This window comes from Nomascus leucogenys, chromosome 11 (assembly GCF_006542625.1).
Source record: "Nomascus leucogenys isolate Asia chromosome 11, Asia_NLE_v1, whole genome shotgun sequence".
Classification (NCBI taxonomy): Eukaryota; Metazoa; Chordata; class Mammalia; order Primates; family Hylobatidae; genus Nomascus; species Nomascus leucogenys.
In genome coordinates this window covers 53,480,066-53,494,533 of record NC_044391.1, presented here as the reverse complement: position 1 = coordinate 53,494,533, position 14,468 = coordinate 53,480,066, and the positions used below count along the sequence as shown (strand labels likewise).

General features: G+C 43.2%; 1 protein-coding gene across 8 annotated transcripts in view; it reads left to right on the top strand.

Moving 5' to 3' along the window:
* Window positions 1-64: 64 nt before the first annotated feature.
* The window catches only part of TSFM (Ts translation elongation factor, mitochondrial), a 33,944-nt gene continuing 19,540 nt past the window's right edge, over window positions 65-14,468 (top strand). For 6 of the 8 annotated variants that reach the window (XR_004032273.1, XR_004032271.1, XR_004032270.1 and 3 more), the window contains exons 1-5: window positions 65-282; window positions 528-701; window positions 3,569-3,697; window positions 4,444-4,566; window positions 10,411-10,498. Coding sequence is in view for 4 of the 8 variants with exons in the window: in XM_030822327.1 (XP_030678187.1) it covers window positions 226-282; window positions 528-701; window positions 3,569-3,697; window positions 4,444-4,566; window positions 10,411-10,498 (571 nt within the window). In the remaining 4 variants the exon portion in view is untranslated. Of the gene's footprint in view, window positions 283-527; window positions 702-3,568; window positions 3,698-4,443; window positions 4,567-10,410; window positions 10,499-13,269; window positions 14,137-14,468 lie in introns of those variants that run through there. The other 2 variants (XM_003252743.3, XM_030822326.1) reach the window with 2 other exon arrangements.

The window sequence follows — 14,468 nt, the reverse complement described above, 5'->3', positions numbered from 1 at the left end:
CTTGGTTTCTGTTACTTTACCTGGGGTGGCAGGTGGGGGGTAATTCCGTATGAAATGTGTCGTCTCCAGAAATCAAGTAGAGGAGAGGACGGTGTTCCTCCAGCCAGCAGGTGGCACCATCCTCGTTTGGTGCGTTCCGCTGGAGAATTGTGGCCCTTCCGCCGCGCCGTAGGTTCGTCGCCTCACCAGTGCGCCCGCCGGAGGGAGTTTACTGCGGCCAGGGAGATGTCGCTGCTGCGGTCATTACGCGTGTTCCTGGTCGCGCGGACCGGGAGCCACCCGGTGAGAAGTCCTGGTGCCGACCTGGTTTCCCTGCAGCTCTCCTGTGCGCCTGTAGCTTTCCCTTCCTCCCAACCCCGTTTGACCCCATCCCACCTTCCTCGACAGCATTGCCTCTGCCCAGTCCAGCCCCGGTGCACCCCCCTTTGCACACCGTCCGCTCCCTAAGGTCGCTTCCCTGCCCGTGTACCCTCCACCCTCTGGAGTTTGCTGCTTCCTGCTCCTCATCCCTTTCTTATTCCATCTAGGCTGGGTCTCTTCTGCGTCAGTCGCCCCAGCCAAGGCACACATTTCATGCTGGGCCCCGTCTGTCTGCCTCGGCCTCCAGCAAGGAGCTCCTCATGAAGCTGCGGCGGAAAACAGGCTACTCCTTTGTAAATTGCAAGAAAGCTCTGGAGACTTGTGGCGGGGACCTCAAACAGGTGTGTGCAGGGCGGAGTACTAGAGCTCGACCTCAGACTCTTGGGGCGGTCACGCTGGGGAGCATAAAGTTAGACTGCTCTCCAGTGACCATAATGGCACAGCCCTAAGTGGAAATCTGGGTTAAATGACAACCTTGGCCTTGACTTTGTCTTATTTGGAAGCAATTGAGTATCCCAGGATTAACAAACGAGACTGTTACGGTGTTTCTTGTTGCCTGAAGCTGAAAGGGTTTGTGTGAGCTCTGGAGTCAGATCGATCAGGAGTCAAATTGTGGGGCCCCCACACTGTCTGACTTTACACGTTTTTTTTTGTTTTTTTTTTTTTTTTTGAGACGGAGTCTTGCTCTTATTGCCCAGGCTGGAGTGCAGTGGCACGATCTTGGCTCACTGTAACCTGTGCCTCCCGGGTTCAAGCGATTCTCCTGCCTCAGCCTCCCGAGTACTTGGGATTACAGGCGTGCGCCACCACACCCGGCTATTTTTTTTTGTATTTTTAGTAGAGATGGGGTTTCGCCATGTTGGCCTGGCTGGTCTCGAACTCCTGGCCTCAGGTGATCCGCCCGCCTCGGCCTCCCAGAGTGATGGGATTACAGGAGTGAGCCACCTCGCTTGGCTGACTTTAGACATCTTAATCTTTCAGAGTTGTGTAGTTTTTGTCTGTACAGTCATGCGTCTCTTAACTAGGAAGATACATTCTGAGAAATGGCGTCGTTAGGAGATTTTGGCTTATGCACATCATAGAGTACTTACACAAACCTAGATGGTATATTGTACTACAACCTGGGCTATATGGAACTGCCAGCTGCTCCTAGGCTACAAACCGTTACAGAATGTTACTTGACTGAATACTGTAGGCAGTTGTAACACAGTGGTAAGTATTGTGTATCTAAACATAGAAAAAGTACAGTAAATAAGCATAAAAGATAAAAAACGATACATCTCCATAGGGAACTTATCATGTATGGAGCTTGCAGGACTGGAAGTTGCTCTGGGTGAGTGAGTGGTGAGTGAATATGAAGGCCTGCCTTAGGACACTATGGTACACTACAGTAGACGTTAAAACACAGTACACATAGGCTACGTTAAATTTATAAGACATTTTTTTCTTCGATAATAAGTTAACCTTAGGTTAATGTAACATTTTTATTTTATAAACTTTTAACATGTTTTAAACTTTTGGACTCTTCTGTAATAACAGCGTAAAACACATATTGTACAGCTGTACCAAAATATTTTTCTTTATGCGTTTTTTCTATGAGCTTTTTTCTGTTTTTAAAATTTTAAACTTTTTTTGGCTGGGCGCGGTGGCTCATGCCTGTAATCTCAGCACTTTGGGAGACCGAGGCAAGCGGATCACCTGAGGTTGTGAGTTCGAGACTAGCCTGACCAACATGGAGAAACCTCGTCTCTACTAAAAAAATATAAAATTAGCCAGGTGTCGTGGCGAGGGCCTGTAATCCCAGCTACTCGGGAGGCTGAGGCAGGAGAATCACTTGAACCCGGGAGGCGGAGGTTGTGGTGAGCCAAGATCGCACCATTGCACTCCGGCCTGGGCAACTAAGAGTGAAGCTCCATCTCAAAAAAAAAAAAAAAAAAAAAAAAAAATTGTTTTTATTGAAATATCTTTTTTTTTTTTTTTTTTTTTTTTTTGAGACAGAGTCTTGCTCTGTCCCCCAGGCTGGAGTGCAGTGGCACGATCATGGCTTACTGCAAGCTCCGCCTCTCAGGTTCATGCCATTCTCCTGCCTCAGCCTCCTGAGTAGCTGGGACTACAGGTGCCTGCCACCACGCCCAGCTAATTTTTTGTATTTTTAATAGAGACAGGGTTTTACTGTGTTAGCCAGGATGGTCTCGATCTCCTGACCTTGTGATCCGCCCACCTCGGCCTCCCAAAGTGCTGGGATTACAGGCATGAGCCACCGCACTTGGCCAAAACTTTTTTTTAACTTAAAAAATTGTTTTGTTAAAAATGGAGACACAGACACATACATTAGCCTAGGCCTACACAGGAGTGGGATCATCATTAACACTGTGTTCCACTTTCACATCTTGTCCTGCTGGAAGGTCTTCAGGGGCAGTAAAGGGCATGGACCTGTCATCTCCTATGATAACAATGTTTTTTTCTGGACTACCTCTTGAAGGACCTGCCTGAAGCTGTTTTACTGTTAACTTTTTTTATTTTTTATTTTTTTGAGACAGAGTCTCACCTTGTCACCCAGGCTGGAGTGCAGTGGTGCGATTGATCTTGATTCACTGCAACCTCCACCTCCCAGGTTCCAGAGATTCAGCCATCCGAGTAGTTTATAAGTTGGAGTACACTTTAAAATAACAATGAAGTATATATATTATAATAAATACATAAGCCAGTAACATAGTTGTTCATTATTGTTTCAAGTATCATGTACTGTATATAATTGTATGTGCTATACTTTAATAGGACTGGCAGCACAGAAATTTTCTTTACACTAGCATTGCCACAAACATGTAGGTAATATGTTGCCCTACAAGGTTAGGAGGACTACAGTGTCACTAGACAATAGGAATTTTTCAGCTCCATTATAATCTTAGGGACCATCATCATATATGCAGTCCGTCATTGTCTGAAATATCATTATGTGGTGCATAACTGTATAAAGAAAATACAACTGTGTGCCCCATAGGGTTGTTGTGAAGATTAAATTCATCCAAGGCACCAGTTATAATAATAGCTGGTATTTGGTTTAGTGGTAGACTGCCAGTAAATGATAGATTACTTTAGTTTCTGTTAGAGAATTTAGAGAATCAGGAAACCTGAGCATATCTTAGAACTACATTTAGTTCTAAATTCTGTGACTTTGTTGTCTGCTCTTTTTCTTCTCAATTTATAGGCAGAGATCTGGCTCCACAAGGAGGCCCAGAAGGAGGGCTGGAGCAAAGCTGCCAAGCTCCAAGGGAGGAAGACCAAAGAAGGCCTGATTGGGCTGTTGCAGGAAGGAAACACAACTGTATTAGTAGAGGTGAATTGTTGGAAATTCTAGATACCGAGAACAGCTGTCCCTTGGGTGTAAAGCTTGTAGTAGGCCCTAAAGGGGCCTGTTGTTGAAGAAGAGATCTGTTTAAGAACCATAAAGGGTAGCTGAAGTTGAACTCATGAAACCTCGGGTATTAGTTACGAATTCGTTTAAGTATAGAAATGTCCTGGTGTGTTGATGAGAAATGGCCTGGCAGTCTAGAATATTACTCCTGAATGTGAGTCTGGTGCAGCCTTACCCCTTGTCACTGATTGTTTCCTGGAACAGTTACATTACAAAGTTAATTATATTAATTGTTGCTGAATAGAGAGTAGGTATTTTAGAGGAGGTTTGGGCGCCATAATTGGTGAAGAGTCAGATGTGGATTAGTTTAGAGTGAGCGATGGGGATAAACAAGATAATAGCATAAGTGGTTTGGAGTTGGGATGGCTGGAGAATGAGGTGATAGTGTGCAGACATAGGTAAGTGGTGAACTTGTGGTGAGTCCTTCAGGACATTATTGAACCATCTTCTGAATATACAGGCTATTGCTAACTCACTGGCCCAACATGAATCACTTCATTCTGTTTCAGGCTAGGAGAGGAACTATAGCTTTAAAATTTTGGAGTCATTTTTTTTCTGTTGAGTCTGTAGCTTGTTCTATCAGTATCTTGATTTACTCTCCAGCCTTAAGGCACTTTTGGAAATTATCATTAAACAGCTTATACAGCTATATCAATTTGTTCCCACAGGTAAACTGTGAGACGGATTTTGTTTCCAGAAATTTAAAATTTCAACAGTTGGTCCAGCAAGTAGCCCTTGGAACCATGATGCATTGTCAGAGCCTAAAGGATCAACTCTCTACATACAGTAAAGTAAGTTTGGGGTTTGTCTCTAGTGTGCTGAATTTGCTCTCCTCTTTGGGTCTTTGCTGTTCCTATTTTAGACATTCTCATGTCTCATTCTGTTACTTAACATCTCTGCTTAAATGCTATCTCTTTGCATAGGATTACCCTTCTCCCGTTGCTATATCCCTGTGTCATGCTTCATTTAAAATTTTTTATTACGGTGCTTATATATTACATTTTAATTTATCTGTATGTTGTCTGTCTTCCGTAATAGAATGTAAGCTTTATGAGGCAGGGAATTTGTCTTTTCACTGTTGTATCTCTGGTGAAAGAGGATTGGGCCCACTACTTAGTTGGAGCTCAATAAATCTTTGTCAGATGAATGAATGAATGAATGAATGAATGCATGCCAGTGAAATGGAGTTAGCCAGATCAAGTGAAGCCATTTGAGGCTTTGTGTTCAGAAATTTGGAATGGTCTTAGGAAAGGATTTCTAAATAAAGAGATTGGAGCCGGGTGTGGTGGCTCACCCCTGTAATCCCAGCACTTTGGGAGGCAGAGGCAGGCGGATTACCTGAAGTCGGGAGTTCAAGACCAGGCTGACCAACATGGAGAAACCCGTCTCTACTAAAAATACAAAATTAGCTGGGCGTGGTGGCGTATGCCTATAATCCCAGCTACTCAGGAAGTTGAAGCAGGAGAATCCCAGCTACTCAGGAAGTTGAAGCAGGAAGTTGAAGCTTGAACCGGGGAGGTGGAGGTTGCAGTGAGCTGTTGTACTCCAGCCTGGGCAACAAGAGCAAAACTCCGTCTCAGAAAAAAAAAAAAGAGAGATTGGAAAAGACACAGTTTAGGAAAATAAGCATATTCTTATCCATAGAGGGATCAAGGAAAGGAATTATGTCATTCTGTCTTTGACTCAGCCTTATTGCCAAGGCAAAAATGAACCAACCACTCACAGTAATTTTTTTGAGTTTATTACCAACTTTTTTTTATCTTCTTTATCCTTCTCTTGAGATGTCTTGGTAAACGATAATTATTATTGGCATTACATAGTCATATGGAAAACAATGTTGAGATTATTTTTTTAAATTGTATTGAGTAGGTAAGTCACTTGAACTAGAAATTTTAGCTTTGATTTTGCCAGTAAACACCAGTGTACTCTTTTTTTTTGTTTTTGTTTTTTGAGACAAAATCTTGCTCTGTCGCTCAGGCTGGAGTGCAGTGGCACAATCATTGTTTACTGCTGCCTCAAATTCCTGGGCTCAAGTGATCTTCCCACCTCAGACTCCTGAGTAGCTGGGGCTACATGTGCACACCACCATGCTAGGCTCATTTTTAAGTTTTTTGTAGAGGCAGTCTTGCCATCTTGCCCAGGCTGGTCTCAAACCTCTGGGCTCAAGAAATCCACCTACTTTGGCCTCCCAAAGTGTTGGGATTATAGGCTTGAGTCACTACATCTGGCCCTGTCACTTTTTATATACATGTTATCATCGCTTTGTGTTTTTGTTTTTTTTTTTTTTTTTTTGAGATGGAGTCTCTCTGTCACCCAGGCTGGAGTGCAATGGTGCCATCTCGCTCACTGCAACCTCTCCCTCCCGGTTCAAGTGATTCTTCCACCTCCCCTCTCAAGTAGCTGAGATTACAGGCACCTGCCATCATGCCCAGCTAATTTTTTTTGTATTTTTGTAGAGATGGGGGTTTCACCATGTTGGCCAGGCTGGTCTTGAACTCCTGACCTCAGGTGATCTGCCCACCTGGGCCTCCCAAAGTGCTGGGATTACAGGTGTGAGCCACTGCGCCCGGCCATCATCACTGTTTAAAAAAAATCTTTTTGTAAGTATGTTGCAGACATCAGGACCCTTTATTCCTTCAGCATGTTATCTTGTAAAAACAAGGACATTCTTATATAACCACAGGACAGCGATCACATTTAGGAATTTTTTTTTTTTTTTTTTTTAATTTTTTTTTTTTTTCTTTTGAGACGGAGTTTTGCTCTTGTTGCCCAGGCTGGAGTGCAATGGCACGATCTCGGCTCACCACAGCCTCCGCCTCCCGGGTTCAAGTGATTCTCCTGCCTCAGCCCCCCGAGAAGCTGGGATTACAGGCACGCACCACCACGCCCGGCTAATTTTGTATTTTTAGTAGAGATGAGGTTTCTCCATGTTAGTCAGGCTGGTCTCGAACTCCCAACCTCAGGTGATCCGCCCACCTCGGCCTCCCAAAGTGCTGGGATTACAGGCGTGAGCCACTGCGCCCGGCCAGGAATTTTTTTTTTGAGATGGAGTGCAGTGGCGTGATCTTGGCTCACTGCAACCTTCACCTCCCAGGTTCCAGCGATTCTCATGCTTCAGCCTCCTGAGTAGCTAGGATTACAGGCATGCATTACTACTTCCGGCTTAATTTTTTTGTGTTTTTAGTAGAAACGGGGTTTTGCCATGTTGGTCAGGCTGGTCTCGAACTCCTGACCTCAGGTAATCTGCCCGCTTCGGCCTCCTGAAGTGCTGGGATTACAGGCGTGAGCCACTGCACCCGGCCAAAATATGTTAGTTTTAATAGTTGTCATTCTACTATTAGAAAGAAATTTCCCTTCTCCTTTTTATTAGTGATTTATTCAGCACTAACATTGACTCATGGGTTCTTATGTTATACAATAAGTTGTAACTCATTATTCATTTTGATGCTCAAATTATCTGCGAATTTGACCAATGCAAGCTGACTCTAATGTCCTTTGATATGTCCTTATTATTTTCTGAGTATTTTCTTACTTTTTGGCTTTTTTGTTTGTTCTTATCTTTTGGGTTTATGTCATACTTTCCTTTCCCCAACTGTGGAATGGGCCACTTCTTCAAGGAGTCCTGGTCCTTTTTAGTTGGGGAATGGTTTTTAGAAACCAAGATTTAAATATTAGGTGTGCTGATTTCTTTTTTTTTTTTTTTTTTTTTTTTTTTTTTTTTTTTTTTTTTTTTTGAGACAGTGTTGCTCTGTAGCCCAGGCTGGAGTGCAGTGGCGTGATCTTGGCTCACTGCTACCTCTGCCTTCCGGGTCCCGGTTCAAGCAATTCTCCTGCCTCAGCCTCCCGAGTAGCTGGGATTACAGGCACGTGCCACCCTACCCAGCTAATTTTTGTATTTTCAGTAGAGACAGGGTTTCACCATGTTGGCCAGGCTGGTCTTGAACTCCTGACCTCATGATCCACCCATCTCGGCCTCCCAAAGTGCTGGGATTACAGGCGTGAGCCAGCACGCCCGTCCAGGTGTGCTGATTTCTACTGGAATGTCATTTGTTCTTTCAGCAGACAGTGCAGGTGTATATGCTGTGTGCGTGTGGTTCAATCCTTCCTTTTTCATAGCAACTTCAATATGTTTACTATTTTTACTTATGTACTCATATGTACTAAGTGTTACAATATATATACAAAATTGTTTCAGAATTGCTACCCCTGACCACTGCAAATAACAAAACTACTAAGGAGTTCAAGATTTGTTTGTAGTTCTTTTTGTCTTTACATTGAAGTTAGATGGTCAAATGACTGTTTAGTTATTTGGATTTTTTTTTTTCCTTCTGTGAGGTTATGTTACTCATTTGAAATATAGTTTTATATTTCTTTGTAGTCAATATTTATTTTCACCCCAAATATGTGTTGATTTAATTTTATTTTTTAAATGTGTGTGTTTTTTTTTTGGCTGGGCACAGTGGCTCATGCCTGTAATCCCGGCACTTTGGGGTTTTTTATTTGTTTGTTTTTTAAATCTTTTTTATATTAATAGAGATGAGGTTTCACCATATTGGCCAGGCTGGTCTCAAACTCCTGGCTTCAAGTGATCTGCCTGACTTGGCCTCCCCAAAGTGCTGGGATTATGGGCATGAGCCATGGCACTGGGCCAGATTTTTTTTTTTTTAAGATGGAGTTTCACTCTCATTACCCAGGCCAGAGTGCAATGGCATGATCTCAGCTCACTGCAGCCACCGCCTCCTGGGTTCAAGTGATTCTCCTGCCTCAGCCTCCTGAATAGCTGAGATTATATGTGCCCGCCACCACACCTGGCTAATTTTTGTATTTTTAGTAGAGATGGGGTTTTACCATGTTGGCCAGGCTGGTCTCGAACTCCTGACCTTAGATGATCCACCCGCCTCAGCCTCCCAAAGTGCTGAGATTACAGGCGTGGGCTACCGCGCCTGGCCGGCCAGGTTTACTTTATTTTTGAATACATAAAATACATTAAGAAAGTCCTCAAAGTTAAAACTGTCAAAAAAAAAAAAGTATACTCAGAGAAGTATTACTGCTTCTCTCCCTTCTACCCCGTTCCCATTCATCCCTTTATTTAGATAACCAGTGTCACTGGATTGTGGTTATCCTTTCAGTATTTCTTTTTGCAAAAATAAGCATATTTATGCAAATAGTTCTTTGTTGCACAAATAGTAGTATAATATGCACGTACACTTATAAATTGCCTTTTTCACTTAATAATATATCCTGGAAATACTCCATAGCAATTCATGAAGGTCATCCTTTTTATTTTTTCCAACTACATAGTATTCTGTTGTGTGGATGTGCTATAGTTTAACTAATCTCCTCCTATGTTTGGGCATTTAGGCTGTTTTTAAAATTTTATGATTAGAAATACTTGTTCAATGAATAATCTTGTGCAGTATTATTGAAAGTATATCATCAAGGTGAATTCCTAGAAATAGGATTTCAGGGTCAAAGGATAAATGCATATGTAGTTTTATTAGATACTACAATTTCATACCATTGGATTTGTACCATTTTGCATTCCCATCAAAAATGTGCAAATCTAGCTCTAACATTTTATGATTTTATGAAAATATTGTTCTTGGCCAGGCACAGTGGCTCATGCCTGTAATCCTAGCACTTTGGGAGGCTGAAGCAGGTGGATCACTTGAGGTCAGGAGTTCAAGACCAGCCTGGCCAACATGGTGAAACCCTGTCTCCACTAAAAAAGATATAAAAATTTGCCAGGCATGGTGGCGCATGCCTGTAGTCCCATCTACTTGGGAGGCTGAGGCAGGAGGATCTCTTGAACCCGGGAGGTGGAGGTTGCAGTAAGCCGAAATCATGCCACTGCACTCCAGCCTGGGCGGCAGAGCGAGACCCCATCTCAAAAAAAAGAAAATATTGTTCTTGGCTAGGTGCAGTGGCTTACGTCTGTAATCCCAACACTTTGGGAGGCTGAAGCAGGAGGATCTCTTAAGCTAAGAGTTCAAGACCAGCCTGAGCAACATAGGGAAACCCCATCTCTATATTTAAAAGAAAAAGAAAATAATTGTTCTTGATTTCTAGGAAATTACATTCTAGGAAGTTAGGCTGGAGGATGAGAGTGGAGTGTAATTGGGGGTGGTGCAGTGATAGAATAAAATGTTTATAAAGATGGAACTGTTACCACTTTTAACATTCTTGGCTTAATGAAAATATTGTCTACACTCAGTTGTCTTAAATAATGTTTTCTTTTTCTTTTTTTTTTTTTTTTTGAGATGGAGTCTCAACTCTGTTTCCCAGGCTGGAGTGCATTGGCACAATCTCAGCTCACTGCAACCTCCGCCTCCCAGGTTCAAGCGATTCTCGTGCCTCAGGCTCCCCAGTAGCTGGGATTACAGGCGTGTGCCACCATGCCCAGCTAATTTTTGTATTTTATTAGAGACAGGGTTTCACCACGTTTGCCAGGCTGGTCTTGAACTCCTGACCTCGGGTGATCCGCCCTCCTCGGCCTCCCAAAGTGTTGGGATTACAGGCGTGAGCCACCACGCCTGGCCAATAATTTTCTTAGAAATCGACTATTTTTGCCTATTATTTTGATAGTTTGAATTCTGTACAGAATCAGTTCATGTTTGTTTTCTTCGTGCACTTAGGGTTTCTTGAATTCCTCTGAGCTTTCTGGACTTCCAGCTGGGCCTGACAGAGAAGGCTCACTCAAGGATCAGTTGGCTTTAGCAATTGGTGAGTATTTGTAAAGGTTCTGGAAACTGGAAATTAGGGACTGGATCTCTTGTTACCTTGTTCCTCCAAATCTAGGTCAAGAATCATGTGCCTACAAGGGTCAGATGATATGAATGTGAGAAGTGGTTTGTGTGTTAGATGTTAGGGAACATTAGGCATCTTAAAGAGCTCATACGCTGCTGGAGGAAGTCCCATTGCCAAGCTCTAACCAATTGTTATATCTAGGGAAACGGAGTCCCAGGGTCATCAGAATTTCTAAATTCCTTAAAAGAATTTAGACTTGTATCCAAAATCTCACGGGTTTTGGCTGTTTGCATCACTGTGCCAACAAAACAAAGCATGTCTTTAGGCAGAGATGGCATTTTGACTTCCAGCTGAGTACTTTAGTATATGCTGTAGGGAAAATAGTACATTAAAGATTATTTCCTCTTCTTTATAAAAGGTGGCAGGACAATTGAGGAGCATTGTTTTAGGAATTTGATCTTTCTTTTCAAAAAATCTGGTTGTGAATTTGTAAAGATACATTCTTTTAGAGCCTGTTGGCTATAGGAACCATATCTGAATCATTGTGGTGGGACTAGCAGGGATCTTGCTTTCTTCCTAAGTATCCTTGATGGAGGGAGGGTGGTAGGGAAGGGTTGGAGCTTGGTGGGAATTTACTACTCATCTGAAGTTTCCAGTCAAGGCATCAATTCCGTTTTTATCAGGTCATCTTGTATTATCTATGATGTTTCAATGAGTCATGGGTGAGAAACCAGGCAGACAGCTGTGTATGAGGCTTATTAAGAAATTCTGGAAGAGCTGGGTGTTTCAGCCTTGTCAGTTTCTGGGAATTAACTATTGGGTATATGCTTTGAGCTATTTTAAAATTTCTTTTGGTTTCTGGATTCTCCTTTTTCATGACTTTTAGATGTGACTATGGCTAATCCAGGCATACTTATACAGAACCTTTCATTTATTCTCCTACCCCTTTCTACCTTTTGGCTTATTTGGACTTCTTTTAGAAGAGAATAACATCCTGAGAGAAAGGGGAAAAATTAGTTACAATCTGTTTATGGTTCTCATAAATAACTGACAGTGTTATCTTTTCTGTTTTTGATGAGAGGAAATTGAAACTATCCGATGACATGGAGCTTTGAGCTGTGGACTTTTTCCGGATAGAAGGGATGATCAGGAGTTGTCTGTGTCAGTTATGGAGTATTCAGGACGGTGGGAAAAAGCACTTAATTGCTTTGAAGTCAGATCTGAGTTTTAATTCTAACTCTGCCTTGTATTACTGGGTGGGTTACCTAAGTTCTCTAAGACTAAGCTTATTGTAATAGTAGCTAGCATTTGAGTGCTATGTGCCAGATACTATAGTTAATGCTTTATTTATTTATTTATTATTATTTTTTTTGAGACAGAGTCTTGCTCTGTTGCCCAGGCTGGAGTGCAGTGGCACAATCTCGGCTCACTGCAAGCTCCGCCTCCCGGGTTCACGCCATTCTCCTGCCTCAGCCTCCCGAATAGCTGGGACTGCAGGTGCCCGCCACCACGCCCGGCTAATTTTTTGTATTTTTAGTAGAGACAGGGTTTCACTGTGTTAGCCAGGATGGTATCGATCTCCTGACCTTGTGATCCGCCCACCTTGGCCTCCCAAAGTGCTGAGATTACGGGCATGAGCCACCGCGCCTGGCCCTAGTTAATGCTTTATATATATATATTTTTTTTTCTGGGGGGATAGAGTTTCACTCTGGTTGCCCAGGCTGGAGTGCAATGGCATGATCTCACTCGCTGCAACCTCTGCCCCCCAGGTTCAAGCGATTCGCCTGCCTCAGCCTCCTGAGTAGCTGGGATTACAGGCATGTGCCACCATGCCTGGCCAATTTTTTGTATTTTTAGTAGAGACGGGGTTTCTCCATGTTGGTCAGGCTGGTCTCGAACTCGCGACCTCAGGTGATCTGCCCGCGTCGGCCTCCCAAAGTGCTGGGATTACAGGCGTGAGCCACCGCGCCTGGCTGCTTTTACATATATTATTTATTTCTCCCCAAAACCCTGAAAGGTAGGTGGTCTCATCTCTATTTTAAAGGTGAGGAAACAAAGGCTTGATAAATTTAGTAAATGAGATTATGTCATTGAGTCACTTGCCCGAGGTCATATAGTCAGTAAAGAGGCAGAACTGGGACCTGAGTCACACATACTTGTGTCACCACAACCTATGTTTGTTTGTTTTTTGTTTTTTGTTTTGGAGAGAGAGTCTTGTTCTCAGGATGGAGTGCAATGGTACGATCTCAGCTCACTGCAACCTCCGCTTCCTGGGTTCAAGTGATTCTCCTGCCTCAGTCTCCCGATTAGCTGGGATTACAGGTGCACACCACCACGCCCAGCTGATTTTTGTATTTTTGGTAGAAACAGGGTTTCATCCATGTTGGCCAGGCTGGTCTTGAACTCCTGACCTCAGGTGATCCACCCGCCTCAGCCTCCCAAAGTGCTGGGATTACAGACGTGAGCCACACCACACCTGGCCTGTTTTTAAGTACCAGAGTGCCTGGCATATAGTTGGTGCTTCATAAAGGTATTCTTCACTTCCCCCACTCCCGCTCCCCCGCCCCATACCCCTTTTCCTCTTTATACAAAAACTGAAAATGGTATCTCTTCATCTTACTGTATATCCTGTGTAAATGCAAAGGGACTGTTTTCCAAACTGGGCCTCTTCTGTGCATATTTTGGTACCATCACAGACATCACAATTTGTTGGTGTGTTGGTTTTTTGTTTTTGCTTTTTTTAATAGGAAAACTGGGAGAAAACATGATTCTTAAACGAGCTGCATGGGTGAAGGTGCCATCTGGGTTCTACGTTGGCTCTTATGTCCACGGAGCAATGCAGAGTCCCTCACTTCACAACCTGGTGCTGGGGAAGTATGGGGCCCTGGTCATCTGTGAGACGTCTGAACAGAAAACAAACCTTGAAGACGTTGGCCGCCGCCTTGGGCAGCATGTGGTGGGCATGGCCCCCCTCTCTGTTGGCTCCCTGGACGATGAGCCTGGGGGAGAGGCAGAGACTAAGATGCTGTCCCAGCCGTACTTGCTGGATCCCTCCATTACCTTGGGGCAGTATGTGCAGCCTCAGGGGGTGTCGGTAGTAGACTTTGTGCGGTTTGAATGTGGAGAAGGTGAAGAGGCAGCAGAAACTGAGTAGGTTCCAGAGACTTTTGGCCCAGGAGGAATATTTATTTATAGCTCTGGATATCATTACAAAAAGGAATATTTCCCAAGCCTCTTCAGACCGAGAATGCATGGGTAAAATTATTAAATAGTTATATAATAAAAATAATTTTTTCCTTGTTTGCATAATAACTGGATTTAGCTTTTCTGTGCCTTTAAAAACAACAGGCGGGCCTTATTGACGTGATAGTGTCTTGGAGAACAGGCATCAACAATACTGCTGCTCCCTTCAACATAGATTTATTATGGTATTTCTGAAATTTCTAACTTACATGTTCTGTCTTACACCTTTTATGACATAGAACTCTTTTGTTCTGTTTTTGCTTTGCGACACTGTGGACCATGCTTCTGCCTCGGAACCTCCCTAGTTATATTACTTCTGCCACATGGATTTCTTTGGGATTATTGATTCAAACCTAGAGTTGTCTGGAAAATGTGGGTTCTCTTCTTTGTGATTGTAGTATGCTTTGAAGGCGCTCTGCAGTGGTAGACACACTGGTTCTAGCCTCATTTAATGAAATTAATAACACATGCCCCTATTTCTCTTTTGGATAATGTGTGGGTGGGTGGGTACTGAGGTTTCCTGGCCAGCTATAAGGCAGATTTTGACATTCTTGTGCCAGAAACAGAAATTAGAGTAGAGTCCAGTTACCCAGAGAGCTCACTGAACATTGCCTCTTTACTTCCCCAGGACTGAAACATTTCTTCCAGTATAACATAAAATTACCATAACAAGCAGACCCAAAATACTGAAAATAACTCCATT